This window comes from Tasmannia lanceolata, unplaced genomic scaffold (genome assembly GCF_043159265.1).
Source record: "Tasmannia lanceolata isolate RefF3 unplaced genomic scaffold, GAP_Taslan_0.1 ptg000026l, whole genome shotgun sequence".
Classification (NCBI taxonomy): Eukaryota; Viridiplantae; Streptophyta; class Magnoliopsida; order Canellales; family Winteraceae; genus Tasmannia; species Tasmannia lanceolata.
The window spans coordinates 8,340,306-8,367,742 of record NW_027518703.1 but is presented as its reverse complement, the minus strand read 5'-3'; the positions used below and the strand labels follow the sequence as shown (position 1 = coordinate 8,367,742).

General features: G+C 39.5%; 1 protein-coding gene across 2 annotated transcripts; it reads left to right on the top strand.

The window, feature by feature from the left end:
* Nucleotides 1-11,689: 11,689 nt before the first annotated feature.
* LOC143858798 (beta-galactosidase-like) lies at nucleotides 11,690-17,500 on the top strand. Of its 2 annotated transcripts, none has more exons than XM_077369516.1 (19): nucleotides 11,690-12,114; nucleotides 12,236-12,331; nucleotides 12,423-12,535; nucleotides 12,660-12,726; nucleotides 12,828-12,920; nucleotides 13,116-13,259; nucleotides 13,749-13,837; nucleotides 13,944-14,049; nucleotides 14,182-14,269; nucleotides 14,542-14,660; nucleotides 14,751-14,915; nucleotides 14,996-15,171; nucleotides 15,261-15,370; nucleotides 15,485-15,594; nucleotides 15,690-15,800; nucleotides 15,882-15,992; nucleotides 16,095-16,300; nucleotides 16,396-16,732; nucleotides 16,906-17,500. In XM_077369516.1, exons 1-19 carry the CDS (start codon nucleotides 11,914-11,916, stop codon nucleotides 17,014-17,016), a joined length of 2,553 nt encoding a protein of 850 aa, XP_077225631.1. In that variant the 5' UTR covers nucleotides 11,690-11,913; the 3' UTR covers nucleotides 17,017-17,500. The 2 variants fall into 2 exon arrangements, with proteins under 2 accessions (XP_077225631.1, XP_077225630.1); XM_077369515.1 differs by having other exon boundaries at nucleotides 16,891-17,500.
* Nucleotides 17,501-27,437: the final 9,937 nt, after the last annotated feature.

Here is a 27,437-nt window from a genome sequence, read left to right as displayed (position 1 = left end):
AAATAGTGATCAGCACAAGTAATCCCTGACCCATATCCTAATTTTAATGATTTTAAGGTTTGGTATCAGTCATCAGTCACAATGGGGTACAACAAAGGAATGCATATCCTTTCCTTGTAGAACTCCCTTTGATCTATGCAATTATTATAAGTTTGATGGGGTTGAACCCCTCACTTTGACTATTCGGATCCGGCGAAAATGGGTTAATCCCCATTCCATCTTTTTTCATTCCCTAAGCAAGAACAAACTAACAAAAGATTACAGTGATAACAGATATGAAAAAAAAAATAAGAAAACGAATGGGTCAATGAGCCGTGGTCCTTTATTAGCAATCGAAGGTCAAGGGTTAGGTCCAAACCGAACCACTATAGAAAGAGGGTTTGGTGGTTGTGCAATGAAGAAATGCGTCTCGAGTGGTAGTTATTTTGACAAAATGCAAAGACAAATTCTTCGGTGGCTTTGAATATTTAGGAGTTAAAAGTCGTTGAACGAATTAAATCCCACACAAACTAAAAGTTCATTTTGCCTTTCAAGAACCATATTTAGGTGGGACAATCCTACAATAAATTCTAGCTCTTTAAGCAAAAGTGGACCAGCCCACATGAGAACACCCTCATTTGAGGGGTTGTTTAGATAATATGGAAAATCTTTTCTATGGAAAATGAATTTTGGTCAAAATCTTAAATTTTCCTATTAGACACTGGAATTCTTCTTCCATGAAAATCCAAACAACTACTAAAGGTGGGTGAGAAAACGAGGAAAATGTGATAAGATTCCAGTTAGGAGAAGCTGAGAAAGGACAAAAATCCGATACCATACGCATACAATTTCCTAGTTAAGTTTTGGTTGTGTCATCTTCCCTAGAACCAAAAAATTTGGTGGAATTTATTTTTTAAATAAGCTTGTCCACGTACCTCGATTCATGCATCATGCAGTATAATCACATTTGGGCCCACAAGGAAACCGAGGCCCGGCCCAAGTTGTCTAACTGGATAAGTTGAAGTAGAGTCACACCCAAAACTTGAGTCAATTTATTATCAGCTAATGAGAAATTAAATACTCGGCAAAATTATTAATGGGTCAAGCTAAGAAAGAATAATTATTTTATGTGATAATATCACTCTCTATCTTGATTTATTGGTTCTTATCCGCTCATGATTAGATGTTATCCTCTAATTTTATCATGAAATTTTAAAGTTATCACTAAAGATTGGAATAATAACAGTAGTAAGAAAAATATTTATATAGAAATTAAATATATAATGAGCATTCATTTGCTGCGCTCGAGCACAGAAACAGGGTGGGGCCACATTTTGGGTGGGATCCAAAGCATTCATTTGATGGGCCCTTTCATGGGTAGGGTGTCCACCAAAAATCAGCTCCATTGGATCACCTTAGGGTGTCCATTTGTAGGGCTAAAAATGGACATATTTGTGGACAGACAGTATCTGTCCATTTTTGGCCCCACAAATGGACACCCATTGGTGATCCAACGGAGCTAATTTTTTGTAGGCCCCCCATCCATGATGGGGCCTTCCAAATGAATGCTTATGATCACCCCACCCCCCCACCCACCCCCCCTCCCCCTGTTTCTGTGCTCAAGCGCAGCTGCGCAGCAACCCTTTTCTCATATATAATAGTAGTAGTAAGAAAATTAAAAGATTTAAATAGAATTTTAACATTTAAGCTTAAAACTCTAAATTTGATTTTTGTTTTTTTTATAAAAAATAGCTTCCTTGTTCTGTAATTTTGCATCATATGGGGTATAATTTCTCATAAAAAGCTTACCCAATGACAATCATTATTGCCAGCTTGTGCAGTAGTGATCTATACTAGTGGGCCCTATCACCAAAAATCAAAGTGTTCGGATGAGCGGAACCATCTGATCAATGGGCATTTTGATCGCTGATTTTCCTAACCATTTGTTTGAAGTCTATCGATCGGACGGTTGGGATCATCTATTTGGTGTAATTTTCAAAATGTAGCTATATACGATAGAGCCCATCAGATGGACGATCTGGACCATCAAACGCTAGAACACAACAAGTGGACTGTTAGGATCATCAGATAATTGGGCACCCATTTGTGGAAATTAAAGGGTGCTGGACCCATCTCAATCCAGTACAGCTGGCGAAAAAGGAACCCTGTCTATTAAGCCTAGACCCCACCTTACAAACCATAAGTTGGGAAAAAACAAGGGGAGTGAAATATCTTTGGTTTCGCATTAACATATCGTGAAAATACCTTAATAAATAAAAAGTATACGAGAGATTAGGTTCTTTGCTTTTCGGCAACTCTCATATGCCAAACCAAATGAAGTGGGAAGAATTTCTTTGTTGTACAGTTTGCTATCTTTCCATTGTAAATGATTTTGCTTCTCAACCAACCAAAAGAACCAAAAATCGGGTTGGTTTCCATTAATCATTAATTATATATTCTTATTAGCATAATAATGAGCCTTATTTTGTATAAAATAATGATTTTTTTAGGGAGGATGATATCCGCACACTTACTTTGATAGTGGCACTCTCATTTTATCCAAAGTTTTTCTAGTTAGCTAGGCAAATGTAAAAGCCTATAACCATGGTTTAAAATTTTGGTTTCGGTAACTGTTTCGGACCTTCAGAAAACTGAAATTTTGACCGAAGTTTTGAAATTTCGGTCGAAATTTGGTATTAATTAAAAAATTATATTTAATTCATTTCGAAATTTCGGACCGAAATTCCAAAATTCCAGCCAAAATTTTGTAACATATTTTTTTTTTTAAAATTACAATTAACCGAAATTTCGAACCGAAATTTAAAACCATGCCTATAACAACCCAAGAAAATTAGAGAGTGCCATTATCAGAGTAAAGGAGTGTGGATACCCATTAACGTGTGCGTAACTTTTTTCCCACAAGTATGGTATCATCTTGATTATGGACGATGATGATGATGGTTATTTATGATATTAGTGGGTGGCGATTGTGGTGGGGGCCACACGACGGACGCTCTCTGTTTCAATTACGAATCCATGTTGCTCTTTTGAGTGAGTGAAGACAAGGGATTCCTTCGTACTTACGACACACATACGTTATAATCATCTATGTTTAGATCATTAGTTTATTATAGACATTTGCATTTGACATTGGGGGGAGGACCACTCATCTCTTTTACCTATACAATATTAGGGGTGCAACTTGGCTGGAGCTGGGCCCAACTCGAACACCACAAGTCTATCTAGATTTCAACTTCGGTTGGCCCTCCATTTTTCCCCGCCACCTTTCATTTTTTCAGGGCCGGCAACAAAGTCTTTTGGACCGTACCATGCCACATAAGCTAAGGAACTGAAATTCAACTACCATCCACTAATAATTTCAAATATTTGACACAATTTCTGAACCATTTTCCTTCTGTAGATATGGAAAATAGCAAAGCTGAATATCAACCGATATTTGAAAACAAAAGGAAGAGAAAAATGTCAAATAGCTATATATCAAGGTTTTAAATTTCGGTTTCGGAATGCGTTTCGAAACCAAATTTCAGCCAAAATTTTGAAATTTCGTTCGAAAGCAATTTAGATAATATTTTATCCCGTACAAAATTTCGGTAATTTCGGCTGAAATTTTGGGATAATATTAAATAAAAAATAAAAATTAGATTTTTTTGGAGATATGCCTTAAATTTCGGGGAAAACGAAATTTCGATCAAAATTTAGATCGAAATTTTGTAACATTTCGATTTCAAGCAATTTCAATTTCGGTCAAAATTTAAAACCTTGCTATATATAAACATTGAGAAAATAAGAATAATAAGAAATATATGAGAAAAATGTAAAGAAGCTGTAAAAAATGCATGATAGCCCACCACAAGTGAAAAAAAATAAAAAAAAAACTAAAACAGCCGCAGTATATTATCATTAATATATCATTACCATTTCAAAAAAACAAAAAACAATTGTGATATATAGAAAATTAGAAGTGTTTGTGAAAATTATAAAATAACAATTAAATGAGAAAAATATAAAATAATTATAAAAATTAATTTACAATGGGCCTACCCACACATATTGAAAATTGTAAGTTACTTGTAAAAGTTACATTAGTGGCCCACCCTCAGTGTGCCATATTCATGAAATGAAATAATATAAACGGTGTGCCCACCCTTGGCATATCACATTCATGGAATGAAATAAACGGGCCATATAAAAGTACAAGAGGGGCCTATATGTGACCCGAGATGAGAGTACAAATAGAGCCTACATATGTATAGGCCATCGAAAGAATTCAGGTGGGCCCAATTTGTGGGGCCACTTGAGATGAAAGAACATGTGAGTCATACTTGTGAGGCCAAATTAAGTACTGTGGCGCATATGTTTGCTCACATGAGAGTCTAGTGAGGCTACTCTTGTAGTCTTGTGAATCACATGAGAGTACAAGTATGGCCTACTTGTGGCAGGCCAAGTGAAATATCCAATGAGACTTATACTTGGAGACTTTATAAAAGTACAAGTAGGTCCTATAAATGATCCCACACATTACAATGGTATCAAACATTTACACACTCTATTTATCTATGCAATTCAAATTTGTAAATCTACTCCCCAAATTGATAAATCGACTCCCCATGTCTCTTTCTCTCTCCTCGACACTCCCCTTCAAATTTATGGGGCGAATATGGCCGATAAAAAGGCCAATAAATAGGACGTACAAAGTTGTATCGACCAAAATATTTTTCTTGAAGAAACATAGTTATTATAACCTAGAGTGGGCCATCATAAAAATAATAAAAAGGCGCTTGGACATATCAAGGAAGGCTACTGATAATGGCACTACCAAATTTTAATAATGAGACGAACACACCTGAGATTAACTCAAGGTGAATTCGTCTCATTATCAAAACACGGTAGTTGATTAAGATCCTTAGAACTGGGCATGTGCTTTACTCCGTAGTCGATAGTCCATACTCCAAAAGTGAATTAAACAGGACAAACAAAGTCTGCTTTTTCTGTTTTCCTTTTTGACATTTTCCATACATGAGTTTTTATACCTCCTCGGATCTTGACCGGTGATCTCTCTTCGTTTGTCTTTTTCTGAGAAACGCGGAAAAAAGGTCGGACTACATAGAGATGGCCAGCTGCCAATAAAGCCAGCGTTATTTTCCAACTCGGTGGCTCGCTTTCCAACGTCAGACGATTCAAATTTTAAACCATAACGGTTACTTTGAAAGTAAAAAAATGCTAAAAGGTAGCTGTAACCCACTTTCCTAGCACCCATGTTTTTGGGCCATTTGTGCCATGTGTGTCCCATGTGGACTAGGTCAGATCAATGTGTGTGCTGCGCACCATTGGACTTGATCAGATCCGTTAATCCAACTAGCGAACACAAGTCCGGCCCACTTCTAGTGAGACTAGCCTTTCAACGGTCCGATCCGAGTGACCATTCGGACAGACGTAGAGGTAAAATTACCGTTATCATTAAGAATTGTAATTTTAATTTTTGTGTCCCATATGCGACTCAAAATTTGGTCTATAGCATCGATCCCTATATTGATTGCCACGGTTAGTTGTTTTCTTTATACCTTTAGGCCGCGTTTGGATACCCAGAAGATTTAGTTTTAGATTTCTCACATTTGCAGTTGAGATTTGGAACTAGATCGGATACTTCGATTTTCTAATCCGCTACAACAATGAAAAAAAAATCTAATGCTCAGGAATCTCTTCAGCAAGACATTATTTGGAAGTCTATATCTATGGCAATTACCTTCACCCACGCTGCTTCTCGACCTTGCTGCAGCAACAGCATAACGTCCCTCTCTCCTCTCGTTCAACATGAGCATGAGGATGATTGATGTATTTTGTATCCAAGACTCAAATCCAAATCCAAATACAAAAGCATGAGGTATCCAGACGTGGCCTTACATTAATTTTGCCGCAATTGAGCTAGTAGACAGGCAATTGAGCTGCTTCATCATCTATTAGCGTTTTTCCATAAGAATGTCAACCATTGATGCTTATAAGGTTTGATTATTATGATGAGATGTCCATTAGAGATGGGACTAAGACCATGTGGGACCGTAGTTTGATTTGTTTTGTTTTTTAACGATAATATTATTAAACCAAAGCAAAAGCACCAGAAGACTGAGGGGTCCAAAACAGCAAATACATGAAAAATTGGCAACCATCACCAAAATTAAATAAAGGAAAAAAATAAAAAATAAAACTAAACAAAACTTGTTGTTGAGGAATGTGATCAAAAATCATTATAAGTTTCTCATCAACTCCGTACCGGAGTAGAACATCCATTCATTGATTAATAAGATCAATAAATTATGAATAATTTATTGATCTTAATATACGATCGCCAGACACGGGTAGTCGAACTCTAGTAATATATATTAATATGATCAATAAATTATGAATAATTTGATCTAACAGCATGATTTGGTGTTTGAGTTGCCGTGCGAGTATGAGCTATAATGTGGGGCCAATTATGTCAATTTCAAAAATAAGAACAAGATATTATCATTATCCCCTCTCATTACTTGCACGCTTCCCTTATAACTTGATTTGAAGTGGAAAGTGGGCAACTCTAACCCTTTTTTAAGCCGAATCAAGTTATAAGGGGAGCGTGCAAGTAATGTAGGGGGAGTGAAAATATCATCGTCCTTTATTTAATATATTATGATGATTTGTAATGTGTTGAATATCTTCAATCACATGTCTACGTACTGGGACCCATTTTAGATGTGGACCAATAACCTTTTTTTCAGCAATTTATAAATTCCTCAAAACTTCCCTGATCAGAGAGGTAGGACCGTCCGATCTAATCAGCCCATATATGACGGGCCCATAAGTTTAATGATCTAGATCACTTATTGGATTGTAATGAATAAATAATAAATTTTCCAGAATAGCCTTACTTTATTGAACAAAAATACCTAATATATCGCACAATTAAAATAAGGGAACCTGACATGTAAATAAAAAAGAAAAAGACAAGTCGGGTGTCCATGATCGGATTCATACATGCATGCACTTCTTTCCTTGGACATAAGTCACCACACAAAAGAGATTACTCTTTGCTTTTTTATTTACTCACTTTCTTCCACGGCAACTAACCCTCAATATCTTAGATTTTAATGAAAGCGAAAGCCTCTCATTTTTCACAAGTTATATATGATTAGATGGCATTATTCACATGCATTACTATTTCAATTATCATTTTTTATTTTGTTTCTACATATTGTAATATCAGAACGAGGAATCGGAGCATGTCCGTCACTCCATTTCAATCCTTCCTTCCATTTGTAAATCCCTAAATTTTTTCGTAATTAGAAAATCATAACCTTTAATTCAACGTCCTACAAATGGATGGGTAGGAAATAATAAAGATCATTAGTCTAATATTCACTAGCCAGAAGTCCTCTGTCTTAACTGTCAATTTCATCCCACTTAAGTTGGTATCGGATTATGACAGATCAACAGCTCGCCCCAAATCAACGGTGTTAATCATTCCACGTCATACACAGCTGGGCCAGGCCAGTTAATTTGCACCAACAAACTATAGAGACTTCACAATATTATTATCTTCTATCCAAACATGCAAGATCTGCAATTTGAACAATTAATATTAGGGTGTGACGACCCCATTGTAATACAATGAGGCATGCCTAATAGTACATAGTGGGCCCCATGGTTTTTGGGCCATCAGGCCTATTAGATGTGCGGTTAGGATTACCCAAGGGAGGCGCACTATATATGTACTCGTAAGCATGCCTCAGTGTATTCCAAGAAGATTGTTGCCTACGATTTGTGGGACCCATTTGAATTCAAACCCTCTTTCTCATTATCTTTAGATGATACCATGCTTAGCTGAGAGAGAAAGATGAAGGATAATGAAGATGCTATAACTTTCGGCATAATTTGATTTCCTTGAAAGGGAAGATTGCAAGGAAAAACACAATTAAAAGAAAAAGAGAGCGGCTATTATGAATTTTCATATAAGAGGAGAGAAAAGATGAAAAATCTTTTTTAAAAATACGGAACAAAGGAAGAAACTTGTCCGGTAATTCATGAAGTCGGCTCACTGAATCTTACTTTTCTCTTTTATACCTTTCCTTTAAAGGAAATCCAAAAAGAGAATGAGTAGCTGATCTTATTATTATCTGGATATTTCTCTCATAATTTGTATTTTGAGTAGTAAAAATATATGTGAATGACAAGCAATGTGACTGGGCCCACCCACTTGATATGACTATAAAAGATTGGGCCGCGCCGAATATTATCCGATCTGACAATCCTAACCGTCTGTTTGGAGGGCTTCAATGTTGATCTATGTTCAACTTTTTCATAAACCGTTCATTTGTATCCCGTGGGCGTGATTTATTGGCTTTTTCTATCACCATGGTGGGGCCACTATATGAATGGTTTTGATCATACCGATGAGGCAATGACACAGGTGGGGCCCGAATTGTAGAATAAATTTTATTACAAATATTTTAAGAAAAGATAATATATAGTGTTCCTGCTCAGACAGCTTATCTGAGCAGCTGCTTCAAAAACTCATCTGGCCCACATTTTTTGGGTGATCCAAAGCATTTATATGAAAGGTCCTTCCATGGATAGGGTGTGTATCAAAAATCAGTCCTACAAGATCATCCTAACACAATCAAAGGTGGAGGGGGGGGATGGACAGACACTGTTTTTAACCATTTTTTCCCTCCACAAATGGCAAAGTTAGAGTGATCCTAAAGTGCTCATTTTTGGTACACACCCTATCCATGGAAGGGCTTTCCAAATGCTTTTCACTTAAGAAAATATCCGTGAAACTTGGAATTTCAATTTATCTCTTTCAACATGACAAAAATTAAATTTAATTGCCTTGTGATTCTCAGCATGCATATTTAATTTATAATCACTTCTCAACATGCATATTTAATTTATAATCACCAAATCCATACAAAATTTAAGCCAATTAATATAATGCTAATTTGTAAATGTATGAAAATTTAATAAGGATTTCTGATTAAAAAAAATGTAAAGTGGCTTGAAAGAGTTATAAAAATAATATTTTCTTGAGTGTCCTTTAGCATCATTCTATGGATTTTTTTTTCTTTGATTTTTTGTGAGGTACCCCTTGGCCTTGACGACCACTCAACGGTTCTCACAATAATATTATTTTTAAGACCGGTTAATATTATTTTTAAGACCTGTTATGAAAGGTGACTGAGAAACCAAGAACTAAAAATTAAATATTCTTTTTTTTTTTTTCCTTCCTTTATAAGACCTGGGGGGGGGGGGGGCATTGATATCGGCACTAGTTGGGAATTGGGACAAAGGCCTAGTTGAGTTGAGCTGAGTTGGCTGAATGGATTGATATTGGCACTCAGATTCTTTTCCCGAAACACAATTTAATCCACCCATGTACATCTCCATACCCAATTAAGAAGAGTCTTTACATGTTGAAGGACTGTTACAAAACAAAATACAGTGGGGCCCATCTTTTGGGGTGATCTGAACCATTGGGTCCCACATAGATAGGCCATGCCCCAAAAATCTTCTCCATATGATATTCCTAACCCTCTTTGATGGTTTCAGCCACGACTTATAAGGCAAGCTGGTCTTTCACTTGTTAAAGAATTGGTCCTGAACTGCCCCCTGTGTGTTAGGTTGCAATAATTGATTCCCGAACTGCCGTCTGCCATGAGTTATTGTTTACTATGAAAGGGTAGACTCTGATCATTAAATGATCTGTCTTTGTTATATAGTTTGTAGATTACAAAGGTGGCAAAAAATCTCTCTCTTTATTTTTTTGGTAGGCCTAATAAATAGCAAAAGCTTGACACTAATTTTAAGTACAAAAGATTTACCCTAATTGGGTTTCATAATGGAAATGATATTCTGACTCCCTTCTTTTAATAATAACACCATTTCTTTTCTTTACAGTCTACAAAACTTCTACTCAGCTGTTAAAATCTGTTACAATACTCAAAAGCTATTGATACTGATAGCCGCTCAAAATGTGTTTAATAGAGTGATGGGTGCAATTATCAAAACAGAGGGGTGAATATATCATTTTCTTTGGAATGGTTGAAATGCATTTATTCACCTAACCCCATTGTTACCTACCCCAGAAGAAAATTTTGTGCAGAGGGCCTGTTTTGGATCTTTGGTATTTTTTTCTTGGAAAAAACTTTTCTAGATAATAGAGAAAGTAAAAAGTTTTTAACCTGTTTTTTAATTTTCCAAGAAAGTTAAATTCTTGTTTATAGCAACGACAAACACGTCTTAATTCCCAATAAAATTAGCCAATTATGTAACCCACGAGTATTGAGCATTTTGATCTTTTAGGATTAGTGTCCGTAGTTCATATGTTGTTCCGAGTTATGGATCTCCCTCTCATATGTCCCGAGTCAGAGAGAGCTTATCGTGCCTATATCAAATAAACCGGTAGGGGTCATCGCAAAACTCCAGCTTACGAGAATTGCCAACGGAGTGTCTTGAATGAATAAATAAAAGGCAAAATTGTCAATGGGGGACATCAAAATACGAGAATTGCCAACGGAGGACACACTTTTGAAAAATTGTTTTAAGAGGGTTGATAACCCACTTTTAGAGACTTGATAAACCCCTTTCGTCCCTCCCTAACAATTTTTCAAAGGTGTGTCCCCCATCGGCAATTCTTGTGTTTTGATGTCCCCTCATTGGCAATTTTTCATAAATAGAAAAATCACCTTTTATTTTTTATTTTTTCAGAGAAGACGAATCAATAGTCTGTCAATAGCCACCAAACATGAACTGCGTAGAAAACAGAGGAAATGCCTCATCTAGAACTAGAAATATATTCCCCTTGTCTGTTGAAAATTCAATAATTTAGCATTATACTATTACAGTAAATCCGTGACACTCACTCAACGGTTAAATTTGTCACACCCTCTTCTAATAGCTAAATCCAATCCAACAAAAAAAAGAAAGTCTCATTTTCTATTTGCTCTGCTCCTGGAATCTCTTCTGCAAAGTTATCAATTTGAGAATAGCAAACAAATAGAGAATGGTACATTTAATCTAATATTTTAATTTTTTTTTCTTTTGATCATCAATTAGAAAACCCAAAAAGAAAATAAAAACAAGCACCTGCCATTAAAAAAAGCACCTAATTTGACTCTGGTTATCATCTCCATTATTAAAAATACTAAGATATGCGCAATTACGTAATAACACCTGCCATTAAGAGAATACACTAATGTGAAACCCTTAAATTAAAGTGGGGTATTAGAAGCAAGACTAAGGTGTTAGTAGAACTGGCTATATTGGTATTTTCCTAATTAAAGTTTGAGTAATTTAGAGAGTTTCTAAAGATCATAGGACATGAAAATTTCTAGTCTAATGACATTTTAAATCAGAAACTTATCCAAATTAAAAACTTACAAAATGAAAACCTTTGTTAGGAATCAACGAGGACCGTCGATCTAGGAGTCAGTTTGATCGCCTGATAATCTTCGTCTGAAAATATTCTTCGAAGTTTTCGGCCGTTGATCTGTGTGATCTTGAAATATGCTCTGAATCAAATACCCAAAAAGAAAATAAAATCAAACACGTAACGTAATTGGATGAGGATCCACGTAAGATGAATGCTGGACATTGAAATTGGGTCCCAATTTCACTTTCAAACTCTCATTTTTTGTGCTTTAAAAGCAGTTGCAAATCTCCATTCGTTACAAACACACAACACAAAACATGTTATGGTTTCTCTATGCCCAAAAATAAGAGGAGAAGAGAAAATAAAATAGCAGAGAAGAAAAAACAGAGCCACAGCTGTTATATTCCTCCCTTTCTCTCTCTAACCATTCTCTGTTCTCTGCAGCAGCATCTCTCTCTCTCTCTAGAAAAAAAAGAGAAGGAGAAAAAGCCCATTGCTTTGAGCTTCTGGTTATGGGTTTAGAACCAGCCATGTGCAACAGAGGAAAATCTCTGCTGCTATTGAGCACCACCACCACTTTGTTGGTTTTCTTCTTTTCTTCTTTACCTTTGGCCACATGCTCTGTTTCGTACGACCACAGGGCTATTATTGTAAATGGGCAGAGGAGGATTCTCATCTCTGGTTCTATCCATTATCCGAGAAGCACTCCCGAGGTATTAAAAAAATGATTTTTTTGAGAATGCTGGTGATGGGTATCTCTGCTTTTTGAGTTTTTGGCATTTTTTCCCTCTTATTGATTTTTTTTCCCTTTTTTTGGATTTGGGTCTTTTTCAGATGTGGCCGGATCTTATTCAGAAGGCCAAAGATGGAGGTTTGGATGTAATTCAGACATATGTTTTTTGGAATGGACATGAACCTTCTCCTGGGAAGGTATTAAATGTTGAACTTATAAAAATTAGGACTTTTATTTTTTTCATTTATTGGCTGATATATTTGGGTTTTTTGTTCTTCTTTTTTGTAGTATTATTTTGAAAATAGGTATGATTTGGTTCGGTTCATCAAGCTGGTGCAACAAGCAGGCCTCTATGTTAACCTCCGGATTGGCCCATATGTTTGTGCTGAATGGAATTTTGGGTAAGTAAGAGAAAAAGAACAAAAAATAAATAAAAATATTTACTTTTTCCATTTCTTATTTTTGTTATTTCTGATGAATTTCAAGCGCAAGAGTTCTAAATTTAAGCTATCTTTTCTTTCCCAGAGGTTTCCCTGTTTGGTTGAAATACATTCCTGGTATAAGTTTCAGAACTGATAATGGGCCTTTCAAGGTTTGTATCCAATACTTGAATATTAGTTTTTTGGGTAATGTTTTGAAGTTTTGTCTTGTTAGCTCAAGTAATTGATTGCTTGTGCTTGAATGATCATTAAGGCGGCTATGGCGGGATTTACCACCAAGATTGTGGAGATGATGAAGGCAGAAAGTTTGTTTGAATCGCAAGGCGGTCCAATCATTCTGTCACAGGTGAATTGATTAATAGATTGATTATCCAACCTCTTTCAATCCTTCAGAAATGGGTTCTTGTTGTTTTATCCCGAAGTAGGCATGAATCGACAATTCATGCTAATTTAGGCTCTTTATCTCAATTTTACTGATGAACCAATGAGTTGCACCTATCCAAAATTTGATGGGCCCCCCTCTCTCTTTGTATGGTCACAGATTGAGAATGAGTATGGGCCCGTGGAGTGGGAGATCGGCGCTCCTGGAAAGGCTTACACAGAATGGGCAGCGAATTTGGCCGTTGGCCTCGGCACTGGAGTCCCATGGGTCATGTGCAAACAAGATGATGCCCCTGATCCCATTGTATGTGCCTTTGCCTTTTACCCTTTATTGCAATTTCATTGCATCTGTCTCGGTAGTTCTTAGTGATGTTTCCTTTCTTTGTGATTTTACTAATTTGGGTCCCACTCAATGTGTATGAGAATGTCTTTGGGTGATCATGGAGCCCAATGTTGTTATATCTCATCTCACATGGTTCATTTTTTTTTTGGCTTTCTTGAGCCATCCCTTTCTATCTGTTATGTTTTGTCTGTAGTTAATATGGGGGTGCCTTTTTTAACTTTGTCCTGATAGAAATGATGTCTAGCCATATCATTGTTGTGTTTCTCATAATCATGTCTAACAACATTCCATTGTCGAAAATCTGCGGAAATTGATTCTGATCCCAGAGAGTTAAATTATTGAAATTATTGATCAAGAGTCATATGCATATCCTGTTTGTAAGATATGGTAACTGTGCCAATCGACAACTGCTAAATATTGTTTTTCCTGATTTTGTTGATCTTGCGACAGATAAACACCTGCAATGGTTTCTACTGTGAGTGGTTCACTCCCAACCAGCCCTACAAACCCAAGATGTGGACAGAAGCGTGGACTGGCTGGTAAATTAACTTTCCGTTCCGACCGCTTAATAGTTCAAAACTTATTAACTCATTAGAGTTTTTCCTAGCTAATTATCATTTTTTTCTATGTTCATTGTACCTGCAGGTATACAGAATTTGGTGGTCCAGTTCCTCACCGACCAGCTGAAGACCTTGCATTTTCTGTTGCAAGGTTCATACAGAAAGGCGGGGCATTCATTAACTATTACATGGTGACTAGTAATTCACATTCACAAAATATTATATATTGATCGTACATAAATTCAATTGAAAGTTATTTTCCTAGAAGCTTAATTCAGACATCTAAGTATCTAACTAATTGTATCCTTCCTTGTGCACTCAAGTACCATGGAGGAACAAATTTTGGCCGAACAGCTGGTGGTCCTTTCATTGCAACAAGCTATGACTATGATGCTCCACTTGATGAATATGGTATGCGAAATTTAGTGTCAAATGTTTATCCCTTGACATCTTTTATGTAGCAATTTTCCCATTCCATATAAATGTGCTGGAAACCTGGAACTGACATAGGACAGCCTTGCCTTTCATCCTAGATTCATCTGATACTAGTATTCAATATGAAAGCTGCTCTTTTTTAAATTATACATGTAGGAAACTTGTATATAATAGTTAATAAACCGCACTTCTTTTTTGTATAGTAATACCTGCCATGTCTAGGTGACTGGTTTCTTTTTCTTTTCTAGGACTAGTAAGGCAACCTAAATGGGGCCATTTGAAAGATCTGCACAAAGCCATCAAAATGTGTGAACCGGCTTTAGTTTCTGGAGATCCCACAGTGACATCACTTGGGAATAATCAAGAGGTTTGGATCGCTGAGAACATTTTCATGTCTTTGGATAACATGTTAGCATTAAGTAATTTAGTACTAAGACTTTTTGCATTCGCTGCCCAGTCCTATGTCTACAAGTCAAAATCAGGAGCTTGTGCGGCATTCCTTGCGAACTATGATACAAATTCTTTTGCAAAAGTGGAATTTGATGGCATGCACTACGATCTACCACCATGGTCTATCAGCATCCTTCCTGATTGCAAAAACACAGTTTTCAACACTGCAAGGGTGAGGAAGGCTTTGCTGAATTGAACTTCACTTGTTCTTGAACACATTAAAATAAACTCACTCATCGTATCTCTATTCAGGTTGGCGTCCAAACCACACAGATGACAATGCTGCCACTACAAAGTGATGGGCTTTCTTGGGTATCATACAACGAGGAGACTGCTTCCTATGAAGATGATTCGATCACAACGGTTGGGTTGTTGGAGCAGATAAATGTTACAAGAGATGTGACTGACTATTTGTGGTACATGACCGCGTGAGTATCAAACCTGTCATGGTCACTGGGTTCTTAATGAACAAAGTTTATCTCTTATTTATATCATGCTCTCTATCCGTCTCTCTCAGTGTCACAATAGGCCCAGATGAAGAATTTTTGAAGAATGGCAACTACCCTGTCCTTTCCGTGTTATCAGCAGGCCACGCTTTACATGTCTTTATCAACGGTGAACTGTCAGGTAGGTATCTTAGCTAATAGAAATACCCAACCATGATTCATCAGAGACTGCCTCCTGCCACTAGCCTTTTTTTATTAGGAATTAATTACTAAACCTTTGTCTATTGTTTGGCAGGGTCTGTTTATGGGAGTTTAGAGAACCCGAGACTAACATTTACTGGCAACGTGAAACTGATGGCGGGCAGTAACAAGATTTCACTTCTAAGCATAGCTGTTGGCCTCCCGGTTAGTTCAATTTCCTTATCGGTTATGTTTCATGTTCTACGAAACAATGTATTGGTAGCCAATTTGACTCTCCTCCTTTCATTTGATGGGTCTAGAACGTGGGGACGCATTTTGAGACTTGGAATGCCGGAGTTCTTGGTCCAGTTATGTTGAATGGTCTCAATGAGGGAAGAAGAGATTTGTCATGGCAGAAATGGTCATACAAGGTTTGTCTTCTTCTTATCTACTCTGTTTCCTTTCATTTCTGCAAAAACTCTGCAAATAGCAAATTAGATGTTCCTCTGCAGATTGGTTTGAAAGGTGAAGCTTTACAACTTCATTCACTCAGTGGAAGTTCATCAGTTGAGTGGGTAGAAGGACCATTAGTGGCTCAAAAACAGCTCCTAACATGGTACAAGGTGTGGGCCTCAAACATCATAGACCTTTAGTATGAATTCTTAAATAGCTCTCTTATTATTAAATCAGTACATGACATCCTTTTCATCATGTAATGGTTTCAGACTATCTTCAATGCACCGTCCGGGGAGGATGCCTTGGCTTTAGATATGGGTACCATGGGAAAGGGACAAATATGGATAAACGATCAGAGCATAGGACGCTACTGGCCTGCTTACAAAGCAAGTGGTAGTTGCGGCGATTGTAGTTATAGTGGAGAATACAGTGAGAAAAAATGCCAAAGTAATTGTGGGGAGGCCTCCCAAAGATGGTAAGAGGGCTGATTTCTTTTAGTAACAATCCTAGGGAGTGAAGATTATAATATATTTGAAAATCAATGAACTGATAGATAAATACATATGGCAGGTATCATGTCCCTCGATCTTGGCTAAAACCAACAGGGAATTTGTTGGTTGTGTTTGAAGAATGGGGTGGTGATCCAACTGGAATTTCTTTGGTAAGAAGAACAGTAGGAAGCGTCTGTGCCGATGTTTCTGAATGGCAACCGACACTGAAGAATTGGCATATCAAAGCCTATGGGAGACCCGAGAGACCCCTAAGGCCCAAAGCCCATCTATCATGTGCCCCTGGACAGAAAATCTCATCCATAAAATTTGCTAGTTTTGGGACTCCACAAGGAGTATGCGGAAACTTTTGGGAAGGAAGCTGTCATGCCCACAAATCATATGATGCTTTCGAAAAGGTATGTGACATTCTTCCAATTATTAGTCCATCACATGTCTTGGAGGATAATAATGGATCAACCCAAATATAGCAGTAAGCATGCCATCAACTTTGGCATGCTGATGTGAAATGTAGTTTTTTTCTTTTTCTTCTAATGTCTTCGAGAATTTAACACAGGAGAATCTGTTGCAGAATTGCATCGGGCAAGAATGGTGCTCGGTTACCGTAGCCGCTGAGGTTTTTGGAGGAGACCCATGTCCTAATACCATGAAGAAGCTCTCTGTCGAGGCCATCTGCCAGTAATGTGTTAAAGCCAATAAATTAAATAAAGAAGATGATGCCGATGCTCCTTTGGCATTTATATACACTGCAAGTACATATTTGTGGTTCATGTTTATCCTGCACACGCAAGATCATTGTCATTGGTTTTGGCACACAGGTGAAGTTGTGGTAACTACAACACACACTACAAAGCCCATATATTGATTAATTAGCGAGAGGAAGCATTTGTATATACATAAGTTAGCTGTTTGTTAAATACAGCTTGTAAGTAATACAAAGATGGAAGGGTATTTGATTGGAGCAGATAAGACTACAGATTTTATGTCCACGTGCAAATTTTTAGGTTCATAGGGCAAGCTCTTGACTTGCAAGGAATTGGTTTTCTTTCTTAGCCAACCCTTCTGGGTAAGCAGTTGTTTGATTGCTTATGGGGTTTGAGCTGTTGTCATTGTTTTATCTTGAAGTTAGAATTTTCAATAAATATATGCTCAAAAAGTTGTTTGAATTGTCATCTTCTCGTGCAATCTTTGCTAGCATTTTTTATTTCTGTCTTTATTTTTTTTTTCTTCTTTTTCGTCATTTGCCAAAATTAAAAGTTAAATGCATGAGTGAAGCACAGGCACAGGGTCAGATCAGATGCAACTTTTTGAAACTTCAGAGGTACACTGTACATCTCATGTATTAACTTTGACGCCCTTAATTGCTCGTTGATGAGTGCTAAATATGACCTTGAAAGCTCACCAATACCTCTCCACATCTACAAGCACACAAGGGACATATACGAATATCATGGAGGAAGAATATGTAGAATGGCCACCATGGGTTTATATACCAAATATATGATTCATGTAAATTGCAAGAATTTCAAACTTCATTGGGTCCATGCTCATGTTGGAGTTGTTAAGAAAATTGCGGCGTAGAGAGGCTAACCGTGTAAAAACAATAAAGAAAATTGGCAAGCAAGCAGAAAAATAGAGAAAAAAGGAAGTGGGGAGCAAAGAGAAACCAGAACAAACACACCGGATTTACGTGGTTCGGCAAAGCCTACGTCCACGGGCGACAATCTCTTCTTCTTTCTTTATTTAATAATGGCAGCAAAGTACAAGAGAATACAAACCCTAAAAATCTCCACAAAGTTGTTTTTCTTTGTTTTTGGGGTTTCACATACGAGCAACAACTCACAACTGTCAAAAACCCAAAAAGGAATAGATATCCACGTTTTGGAGGAGTTTCCAATATTTGGGAAACCAAACAAAGTAACTTTCTTTTCGTTATTACCTTGCTTGACCTACAAGCAACCTGATAAAAGAAGTTGTATTATTTGGCATGGCTTCAACGTTTCAACATTTTCCCACTTGAAGACATGTTCCATCATCAAGACAGAATCAACCAAGAGATCACTGCGACAAGCTACTCATCAAGCAAGTTCAAGCCCAAGAGAAGTCCTACACCAATTGAACTTCTCTCGGCTAACAGGTTTTGTCAACATATCAGCTGAATTTGCACTAGTGTGAATTCTCTCCAATAGAATCTCTCCATGCTCAACCACATCATGTACAAAGTGATACTGAACATCAATGTGCCTTGTCCGAGAGTGAAAAGCTGGATTTCTAGCCAAGTGCAAAGCACTCTGACTATCACAATACGCCCTCAACACATTATGCTACACCTTGAGTTCTCCAAGTAGTCTATTCAACCAAATAGCTTCCTTGCAAGCATGCGTAGCTGCCATATACTCAGCCTCCATCGTAGATAATGCCACAACTGACTGCAACCTGGATACCCAACTAACTGCACCACCTGCCATGGAGAAAACATAGCCGTCCCTGTCACCAGCGAAACCAACATCTACAAAACCAACACAATCAAAATCCATGCCTCCATAACATAAGAAAACATCAGAAGCGCCCCTTAGATATCTAAGAATCCACTTCACAACAGTCCAATGATCACGACCAGGATTTGCCATGTACTTACTGACTACTCCCACTGCTTGTGCAATGTCCGGTCTAGTACACACCATGGCAAACATAAGACTCCCTACTGCGGATGAATATGGTACTAGAGACATGTCTGTCTTCTTTGCTTCAGTGCTGGGTGATTGTGCCGAAGACAACTTAGTATGGGTAGGAAACGGAGTACTCACTGGTTTAGCATTCTGCATATTGAAGCGCCGCAGAACCTTTTCCACATAACTCTTCTGAGTCAACCAGATCTTCATGTCATTTCTTTCTCTATGTACCTTCATTCTAAGAATTTGATTTACAGCACCCAAATCCTTCATATCAAACTCCTCAGCCAAACGAGCTTTAAATGTGGAAATATGCTTCTTGCTATTACCTGCAACCATCATATCATCAACATATAATAACAAGATACAAAAACAATCATCACATAAATAAGCACAATGGTCAGCTTCACATCTGTGAAAACCCAAGCTCACAATGAAGAAATCAAACCGCTTATACCAACACTTTGGCGCATGTTTCAAGCCGTAAAGCGATTTGTTCAGCCGACAAACCAAATTACTTTTGTTCTTCTCAACAAAGCCTTCAGGTTGTGTCATATAAATTTCTTCCTTGAGTTCACCATGCAAGAATGTTGTCTTCACATCCAACTGCTCCAACTCTAAGTCCAGAACAGCTGCCATAGCTAGAACAACTCTAACAATAGTTAGACGAACAACTGGAGAGAAAATTTCATCAAAATCAATACCTGCCTTCTGAGCATACCCTTTTACCACCAAGCGAGCTTTGTACCTTTCTACATTGCCCTCTAAGTCCTTCTTCAACTTTTAAACCCATCTGTAACCAATTTCCTTACGCCCCATTGGCAACTCTACGAGCTCCCAAGTTTCATTTTTATACAAAGACACCATCTCCTCCTCCATAGCACGTCTCCAATAACTAGCATTAGCAGAGTCACAAGCCTCTTGATAAGAATTAGGCTCATACTCTTATGCTAGGCATGCATAAGCACAAGCACTATTACCTTGAGACCTGTTAGGCACAACGTAGTCATTGAATCTATTTAGAGGCCTGATAGTCCTCTTAGGCCTACTTGAACTGGCTTGGGCTTCAAGAACTGGAATCTCATCTTGGTGCAAATCATGAATTTCTTCATCTACATGCTCACTGTCAGATTCTTGGTCTTGATCTATCTCTTGCTGATCTTCATGAATATCAGGTTGGCCCTGATCCCTGTCAACAACATGCTCAATCTCAACTGTCTTTGGCTCTAGCTCTTTTACGTCACCTTGCAAAGACTCTTCATTGAAAACAACATCTCGGCTAATAATAACATTTCGCGTAGTAGGATCCCACAATCTGTACCCCTTTGTTCCCGTTTCATAGCCAAGAAAAATGCACTTTTTGGAATTCATGTCTAACTTGGTGCGCTTCTCCTTGGGAGCCCAAACATAAGCGTCACAACCAAACACACGAAGAAAAGAGTAATCTGCGGGTTTGCCTGTCTAAACCTCTTCAGGAGTTCTCATGTCAAGAGAAATTGTGGGTGATCTATTAACCAAATACATTGCAGTAGTCATAGCTTCAGCACAAAAATATTTCTCTAGTTTTGCAGTGCTCAACATACTACGGGCACGCTCCATAAGTGTACGGTTCATCCTCTTAGCAACACCATTTTGTTGAGGTGTACCAGGAACCGTCAAGTGGCTATTAATACCATGTTCACTGCCAAATTTATTGAGCTCATTTGAACAAAACTCTCCTCCATTATTAGTTCTCAGACACTTAATTTTCAAACCCTTTTGGTTCTCCACCAGTGCTTTAAAAGATTTAAAATTTTCAAAGGCATCTGATTTTTCTCTTAAGCATAAAAACCCACACTTTGCGAGAAAAATCATCAATGAAAGTGACAAAATATGAGCAACCTCCTATTGATTCTGTAGGTGCTTCCCATGTGTTAGCATGAATCAATTCAAGGAAATTCTTACTCCTACTGGTGGATAAAGAAAAAGACAATCTACGTTGTTTTCCATACAAGCAATCTTCACAAAAATTTAAAGAAGCAAACTTTAAACTGGAAAGGAGATTTCGCTCATAAAGTACCTGTTGTTTTCCATACAAGCAATCTTCACAAAAATTTAAAGAAGCAGACTTTAAACCGGAAAGGAGATTTCGTTCATAAAGTACCTGAAGTCCACGCTCACTCATGTGACCCAAACGTTTGTGCCACAGCATAGTACACTCCGACTTGGCACTTGCAACAACTGCTTCTCCCACCAAAGTCTCTCCAATAAGTTTGTATAAGTTGCCAACTAACTCTCCCTTTGCCACCACCAATACGCCTTGGACTACCTTCAACTGATTATTCGCAATTGTGAATTTCATACCATGCTCATCAAACTTTCCCAATGATAGAAGACTTTTCCGAAGACCTGGAACATGCCTAACATTATTTATAGTCCGAATACATCCATCAAACATCTTAATTCTTACATCTCCAACTCCCACTACTTTGCACTAGTTGTTATCTCCCATGTAGACAACACCACCACTACAAGTATTATATGTGTGAAACCACTCCCTATGGGGTGTCATATGGGATGACGCACCATAATCAAGAATCCAATTATGTAACATATCCGTCCTCTCTAATGCAGACAAGGCATTTCCAATATCAAAAACATCAAAGTTACTACCCTCTACCAAATTTCCATGGGAATTATTAGAACCGGGTTTATAATCCTCACCATCGTTCTTCGATCTGCAATCTTTCTTCACATGGCCTGACTTACCACAGCCCCAACACTTCACCTTCTTTTTCCCCCCTTTGGACTTTGACCTGGACTTTCCTCTGTCACTTTGTTCCCTCTCAATAGATCTACCCCTTGCGAACATTGCATCACCGGAAGAACATTGACTGGATTTTCTCCTCATATCTTCAGTCAGAAGCGATGCCACAACCGGCTCCATCTCAAGAGACTTAGACTAACTCAAGTTCATGACCAAAGCGTCCCATGATTCCGGCATTGAACAAAGAAAAATGCTGGCCTTTTCTTCATCTTCGATTTTTAACGTCAAGTGCCATTAACTTACTGATAAGGGTGTTGAATTCATTAAGGTGTTCCTGCAAAGATGCACCATCTTTCATCCTCAAATTGTACAACTGTCGCTGCCAAAAGATTTTGTTCGCAGACGATTTACCCTCGTACATGTTTTTTAACTTGTCCCACAATCCCGTCGCGATTGTCTCAGTTTCAACATTGAACAAAACCTTGTCATCTAAAGCAAGAAGAAGATCCGCCATAGCCATCTTGTTTTTCTCCTGAAACTCTTCATCTTTCATCCCTGCTGGCTTTTTGTCTTTCCCCATGAGTGCAACTGCATAACCATCCTTCACCAACATTGCATTCATCTTTAATTTCCACAGTGTAAAATTAGTCCCATCAAAACAAGGGATTTCAAATTTAGTTGTGCCTTTTCCAGCCATCACAGACAATTTTTACACCAAACACAACCTTCTTGTGGACCCCGATCCGGGACGGGCGTGGAGGGACGGGCCCCCGCGCGAGTCTCTCTAGATCGTCCACGTGAAGGAGAGCCCCACCAAGGAACTCTCGAAAGAGTGCCCCTCACAGCATGAGCGGCGATGTAAAGTGAGATACCTCTCGATTCGGGGACTAGCCCAGATTCGAGGCGTACCTTAAACAAAGAAGAGTCGCCATCCAAGGAAGTGGGCCCTGGATCCCATGCTGTGCTCTGTTGCAACGGATAACCAGAGATATAAAATAGGGTTCGTGCCTGATGACGAATGGGGAAGGGATTAGGCGCCCCCAATTCGCCCAAGTGCTAGCACCTGGTCTCTTATGCCATTTATTATTAATTTTGAAGAGTTTTGGGCGAAAATCATGCGAAATGGGAACGAATATCTCCGAGATAACGTCTAGCTAATCATGCATGTCTCGGAGATGAATAAGAAGCACACACAAAAGAAATGAAAGATATGTCGCCTAAGAATAGCTAGGTTATGAGTGACATGCCTAATTGGTGTCTAAGTTCTGGTGGACAAGCACATGCATGTTACAGCTAAAGGTATAGGATCTGTACATAAAAATAAGAAAACACAGCAAAACACACAACACAACACGACTCGACACACGACCCGACACGACAAACCCTAGACTCTAATGCAATACTTGACTCGGACCAGGATGGCCATCCATCCTAGCTGCACTACGTATCCCGGCCTCGGGAAGAATCAGAGCCAACGTAGTTCGGTGCCCTATTCTAAACTACGATGCCTAAAACTCTAGGACCGCTATCCTAGACTCGATCCACTAGACTCGACTGATGTTTAAAGCTTTTTGTGCGATTGCTTAAATTCAAGTGGATTGTAATTTTTAGGACTCTATATGCCCTAACTAATGCAAGTTGATTAGCCTTAAGCTAATGCAGGTGGGCCCTATATCCTATGTGTATCTAGGCTGTGCATTCTAAGGAAAACCATGGGTTGACTATATGCTTCCTAGTCTAGCCATCGGTTCGACTAAATGTCTAACCGATCGACTTGAGGCCTCCTAACTCTAGGGACACTCACACGACAGGACACACCATATCAATACAAATCAAGACCGACTCCTAACTCTAAAACACCCTAAATATCTAGGACAGACTCCTAACTCTAGGGGAAGATCTTTTTTGAAAAGGTTTTGAAGTTTTTTTGTATTTTTTTGGAATATTTGAAATGTTTATTTTTAAAGGTTTGGCTGGACCTGGGATGTGGATCCCAAGCTGCACTACGTACCCTGTTGAAAGGGATCAAGCCAACGTAGTTCGGACTGAATTCCTAACTACACTCTACTGACTCGAGATTTTTGAGATTTTTGATTTTTCAGATGTTTTTGAATTTTTCGACACAAGAGGACAAAATCCTATCATCACAAGGGGAGGACAGACTCCTGATATCCCGCAAAGGTTGGACAGCATCCTATGCTTTGCGGGGGGGATGAACAGAATAACAACTCTGCAAGGGTTGGACAGCATCCTATACCTTGCAGGAGTGAATAAAATCACGTGGTTGGATGAGGGGATGGACAGAATCCTAACCCCTATGATGATAGGACAGACCCCTGAAAGACTGAAGGACTGACTCCTATGCTGAAGACTGACTCTGAAAGATGGAAGGACGGAATCCTAAACTCTCTATGACAGACTCTAAAAAAAAGAAGAAAACCACACAAACGGGCCCCACATCAGCGGGCCCCACATAAACGGGTCCCACACACAGCGGGCCCCACACGTCAGCGGGTCCCACACCAGCGGGTCCCACACACAGCGGGCCCCACACACAGCGGGCCCCACACAGCAGCGGGCCCCACACAAAAGCGGGTCCCACACGTCAGCTGGCCCCACACGTCAGCGGGCCCCACATCAGCGGGCCCCACACACAACGGGCCCCACACACAGCGGGCCCCACACACAGCGGGCCCCACACATCAGCGGGCCCCACACACCAGCGGGCCCCACACACAACGGGCCCCACACACAGCGGGCCCCACACATCAGCGGGCCCCACACACAGCGGGCCCCACACATCAGCAGGCCCCACACATCAGCGGGCCCCACACACCAGCGGGCCCCACACAGCAGCGGGCCCCACATCAGCGGGGTGTCTACAATCACAAGCAACTCAAGCCTCCAAATAAAACTCAAGAACAAAAACAAACATTCAAGAGAAACTACTTACATGGACTGCTAATCGAGTTTAAAAAAAATGATCAAAGCTCGGAAAGATTTGAAATCAGCAGCTTGATCCTCTCTCCTTTCAGATTTGCAGACCTCGGATCTTGGCCGGAGATGGAATCATTGCAGGAGGTAGTAAAAATCGACGGAATCCGATGATACTGACCGAAGAAGGGAGAAATTTGCCGGAGATCCGCCGGATCAATATAAAACCACCGGATCTGAGACGCTTGTGGCGTAGATGGAGATGAAGAAGGTGACTGGTAATGAGAGATGTGCGATCGGATTCCGGCAAGGAATTCGCCGGAGAAGATGACTGGCCGGATCTCTCTCTCTGCCGATTTTCTTCTTCCTTTTTTTTTTTTTTTCTCTGGTTCCCCCTGGTTTTTCTCCTCTGCTCCCTTTTTCTCCACTGTCGATTTCCTTTTTTTTTTTTTGGTTTTTTCCTTCGTTCTCCCCTCATGCGAGAGACCAGGGGGAGACACCTCATGAGTCCGAGACTCATCATGAGTCTTCATGAGGGGAGAAAAATGAGGGTTTTTTTGTCCCCCTCATGTCCCCCCATTTCCTCCCCATTTTCTCTTTTTTTCGTAAAAAAAATAAAAACAATCATCACAAATGGCATCGGATGCCATAAAAAAAATAAAAAAAAAAAAAACATACTCATTACCGGCCATTTTAAAAACAAAGGAAATGATGACTGTCCTTATTCTCTCTTTGAATACAAGCGCATCCCACATTAGCGGGTCCCACACAAGCGGGTCCCACACCAGCGGGCCCCACACAAGCGAGTCCCACACAAACGGGTCCCACATCAGTGGGCCCCACATCAGCGGGCCCCACACAAGCGGGCCCCACACAAGCGGGCCCCACACAAATGGGCCCCACACAAACGGGCCCCACATCAGCGGGTCCCACACAAAAGCGGGTCCCACACAAGCGGGCCCCACATTCCCTTTTGCTCGGATTAATTTCATTCATTTTCCGCCTGACCTCGGGATTTTATTCGAATATGCAGGTTTAGGGCCTTGTCAAAATGGGGTGTCTACAGATGCCCCTCTTTGGCAGAGTGTGCTTGTCGCGCGAATGTCAAAGCTGAACAGACAACACATTTTGACTGGCCCAAAATTTATTTTACAAAGATTGAACTCGTGGAGGGAACAGATGTCTCAGGGGTCTCACTCGAATTGGAGGGAAGGGATGCCTCAGGGGTTTTGAATGAAAAGGATTTTGATTATTGGCTTGATGCTCTCAAAGATGCTCTCAGAGAGACTTTCGTTTTAAAATTTCACATTCAACATGACTTAATATTAATTTGGTGAAATGCTGGACACATAACTCAGCATTCAAAACATATTGGTGAGATAGCCTCCCACCAGAGAAATAACTCGAGTAACACATCGGTCACACTCGAGTAACACATCGGTCACACAGGTATTCCTGACTCCGCACTTGGGTGACGGCACACTGTGGAACGACGGACCATGACTTGACAACAAAATAACTAGAGAGAGTTGTTGTCCAGCTTTTCACCAAATTAGACAAGGAAGAACAACAGTTGAATGAAAATTTTGATCAGGGGTCCATGGTAATAAGCCATGAAGAGCCTTGCAGAAAACGAGGGTCCACGGTGGTGAACCGTGAAGAGCCAAGCAAACGGGAATCGAGGGTCCATGGTAGTAAGCCACGAAGAGCCTCGCGGAACGAAATTTATTTATATTTTTTTATTTTTAGGAAACTAGAAATCGAGGGTCCACGGCAACAAACCGCGAAGAGCCAAGCCATAATCCGGGGTCCGTGGTAATAAGCCACGAAGAACCTTGCAAGAAAGATATTGAGTGATTAATGGATTAGAAAAACTGAGAATCAAGGGTTCATAGCCATAAGCTATGAAGAGCCAAGAAGTAATCGAGGGTCCACGGTGACCAGCCGTGAAGAGCCACGCAATGAAGCTAGGGTCCATGGCAAGAAACCATGAAGAGCCCAGCAGAAAGGAATTTAGGGTCCACGGCAATACTCCGTGAAGAGCCAAACATTGAATTTGGGGTCCATGACAATAAGCCATGAAGAGCCCAACATGCAGAAACAAATGATATGTAAAAGATATGAATGGAATGACTATGAATAGTGGGTCCATGATATTTCTGGAAGGACATATCAAGAAGAGCCAATCGGGGAGCATGGGTCCGTAGTATACCTGAATGGTAGACCATGAAGAGCCAAGAAGTAATCGAGGGTCCACGGCAACAAACCGTGAAGAGCCACGCAATGAATCTAAGGTCCATGGCAATAAGCCACGAAGAGCCTAGAATGAAATTTGGGGTCCATGACAATAAGCCACGAAGAGCCCAACAAGAATAACAAGTAATGGAGATGAATGAAATGAGCATGGAGAGCGGGTCCATGATATATCCTAAAGGACAGATCACGAAGAGCCATTCAGGGAGCAAGGGTCCATGATGTGCCTGCCTGACAAACCACGAAGAGCCTTGGAAGGACAGTGATATTGCTGAGAATTGATTGATTTCGAATGATGATTTTTTTTTTTTTAGACTGATTGCCTCTTGCCGAGGAAATTGGGAGTATGAGTTCCTTGCTGAGAATTGGACTCAGATAACTTGCAGGGATTTGGATATTGACCATTTTTTCTGATTTTGCCGGGGATTGAAGGCTGCGCGAGCAAATTCTAGACTCCGCTTGGGAAACTGATTTTCTTAGAGAATTGACTCTTCTGAA

Excerpts from the sequence above, each read along its gene's own strand:
- LOC143858798 (XM_077369515.1), top strand. The coding sequence starts at position 11,914 with ATGGGTTTAGAACCAGCCATGTGCAACAGAGGAAAATCTCTGCTGCTA. Across the intron at positions 12,727-12,827 it reads CTGATAATGGGCCTTTCAAG|GCGGCTATGGCGGGATTTAC; the intron begins GTTTGTATCCAA and ends ATGATCATTAAG. Across the intron at positions 13,260-13,748 it reads ATGATGCCCCTGATCCCATT|ATAAACACCTGCAATGGTTT; the intron begins GTATGTGCCTTT and ends ATCTTGCGACAG.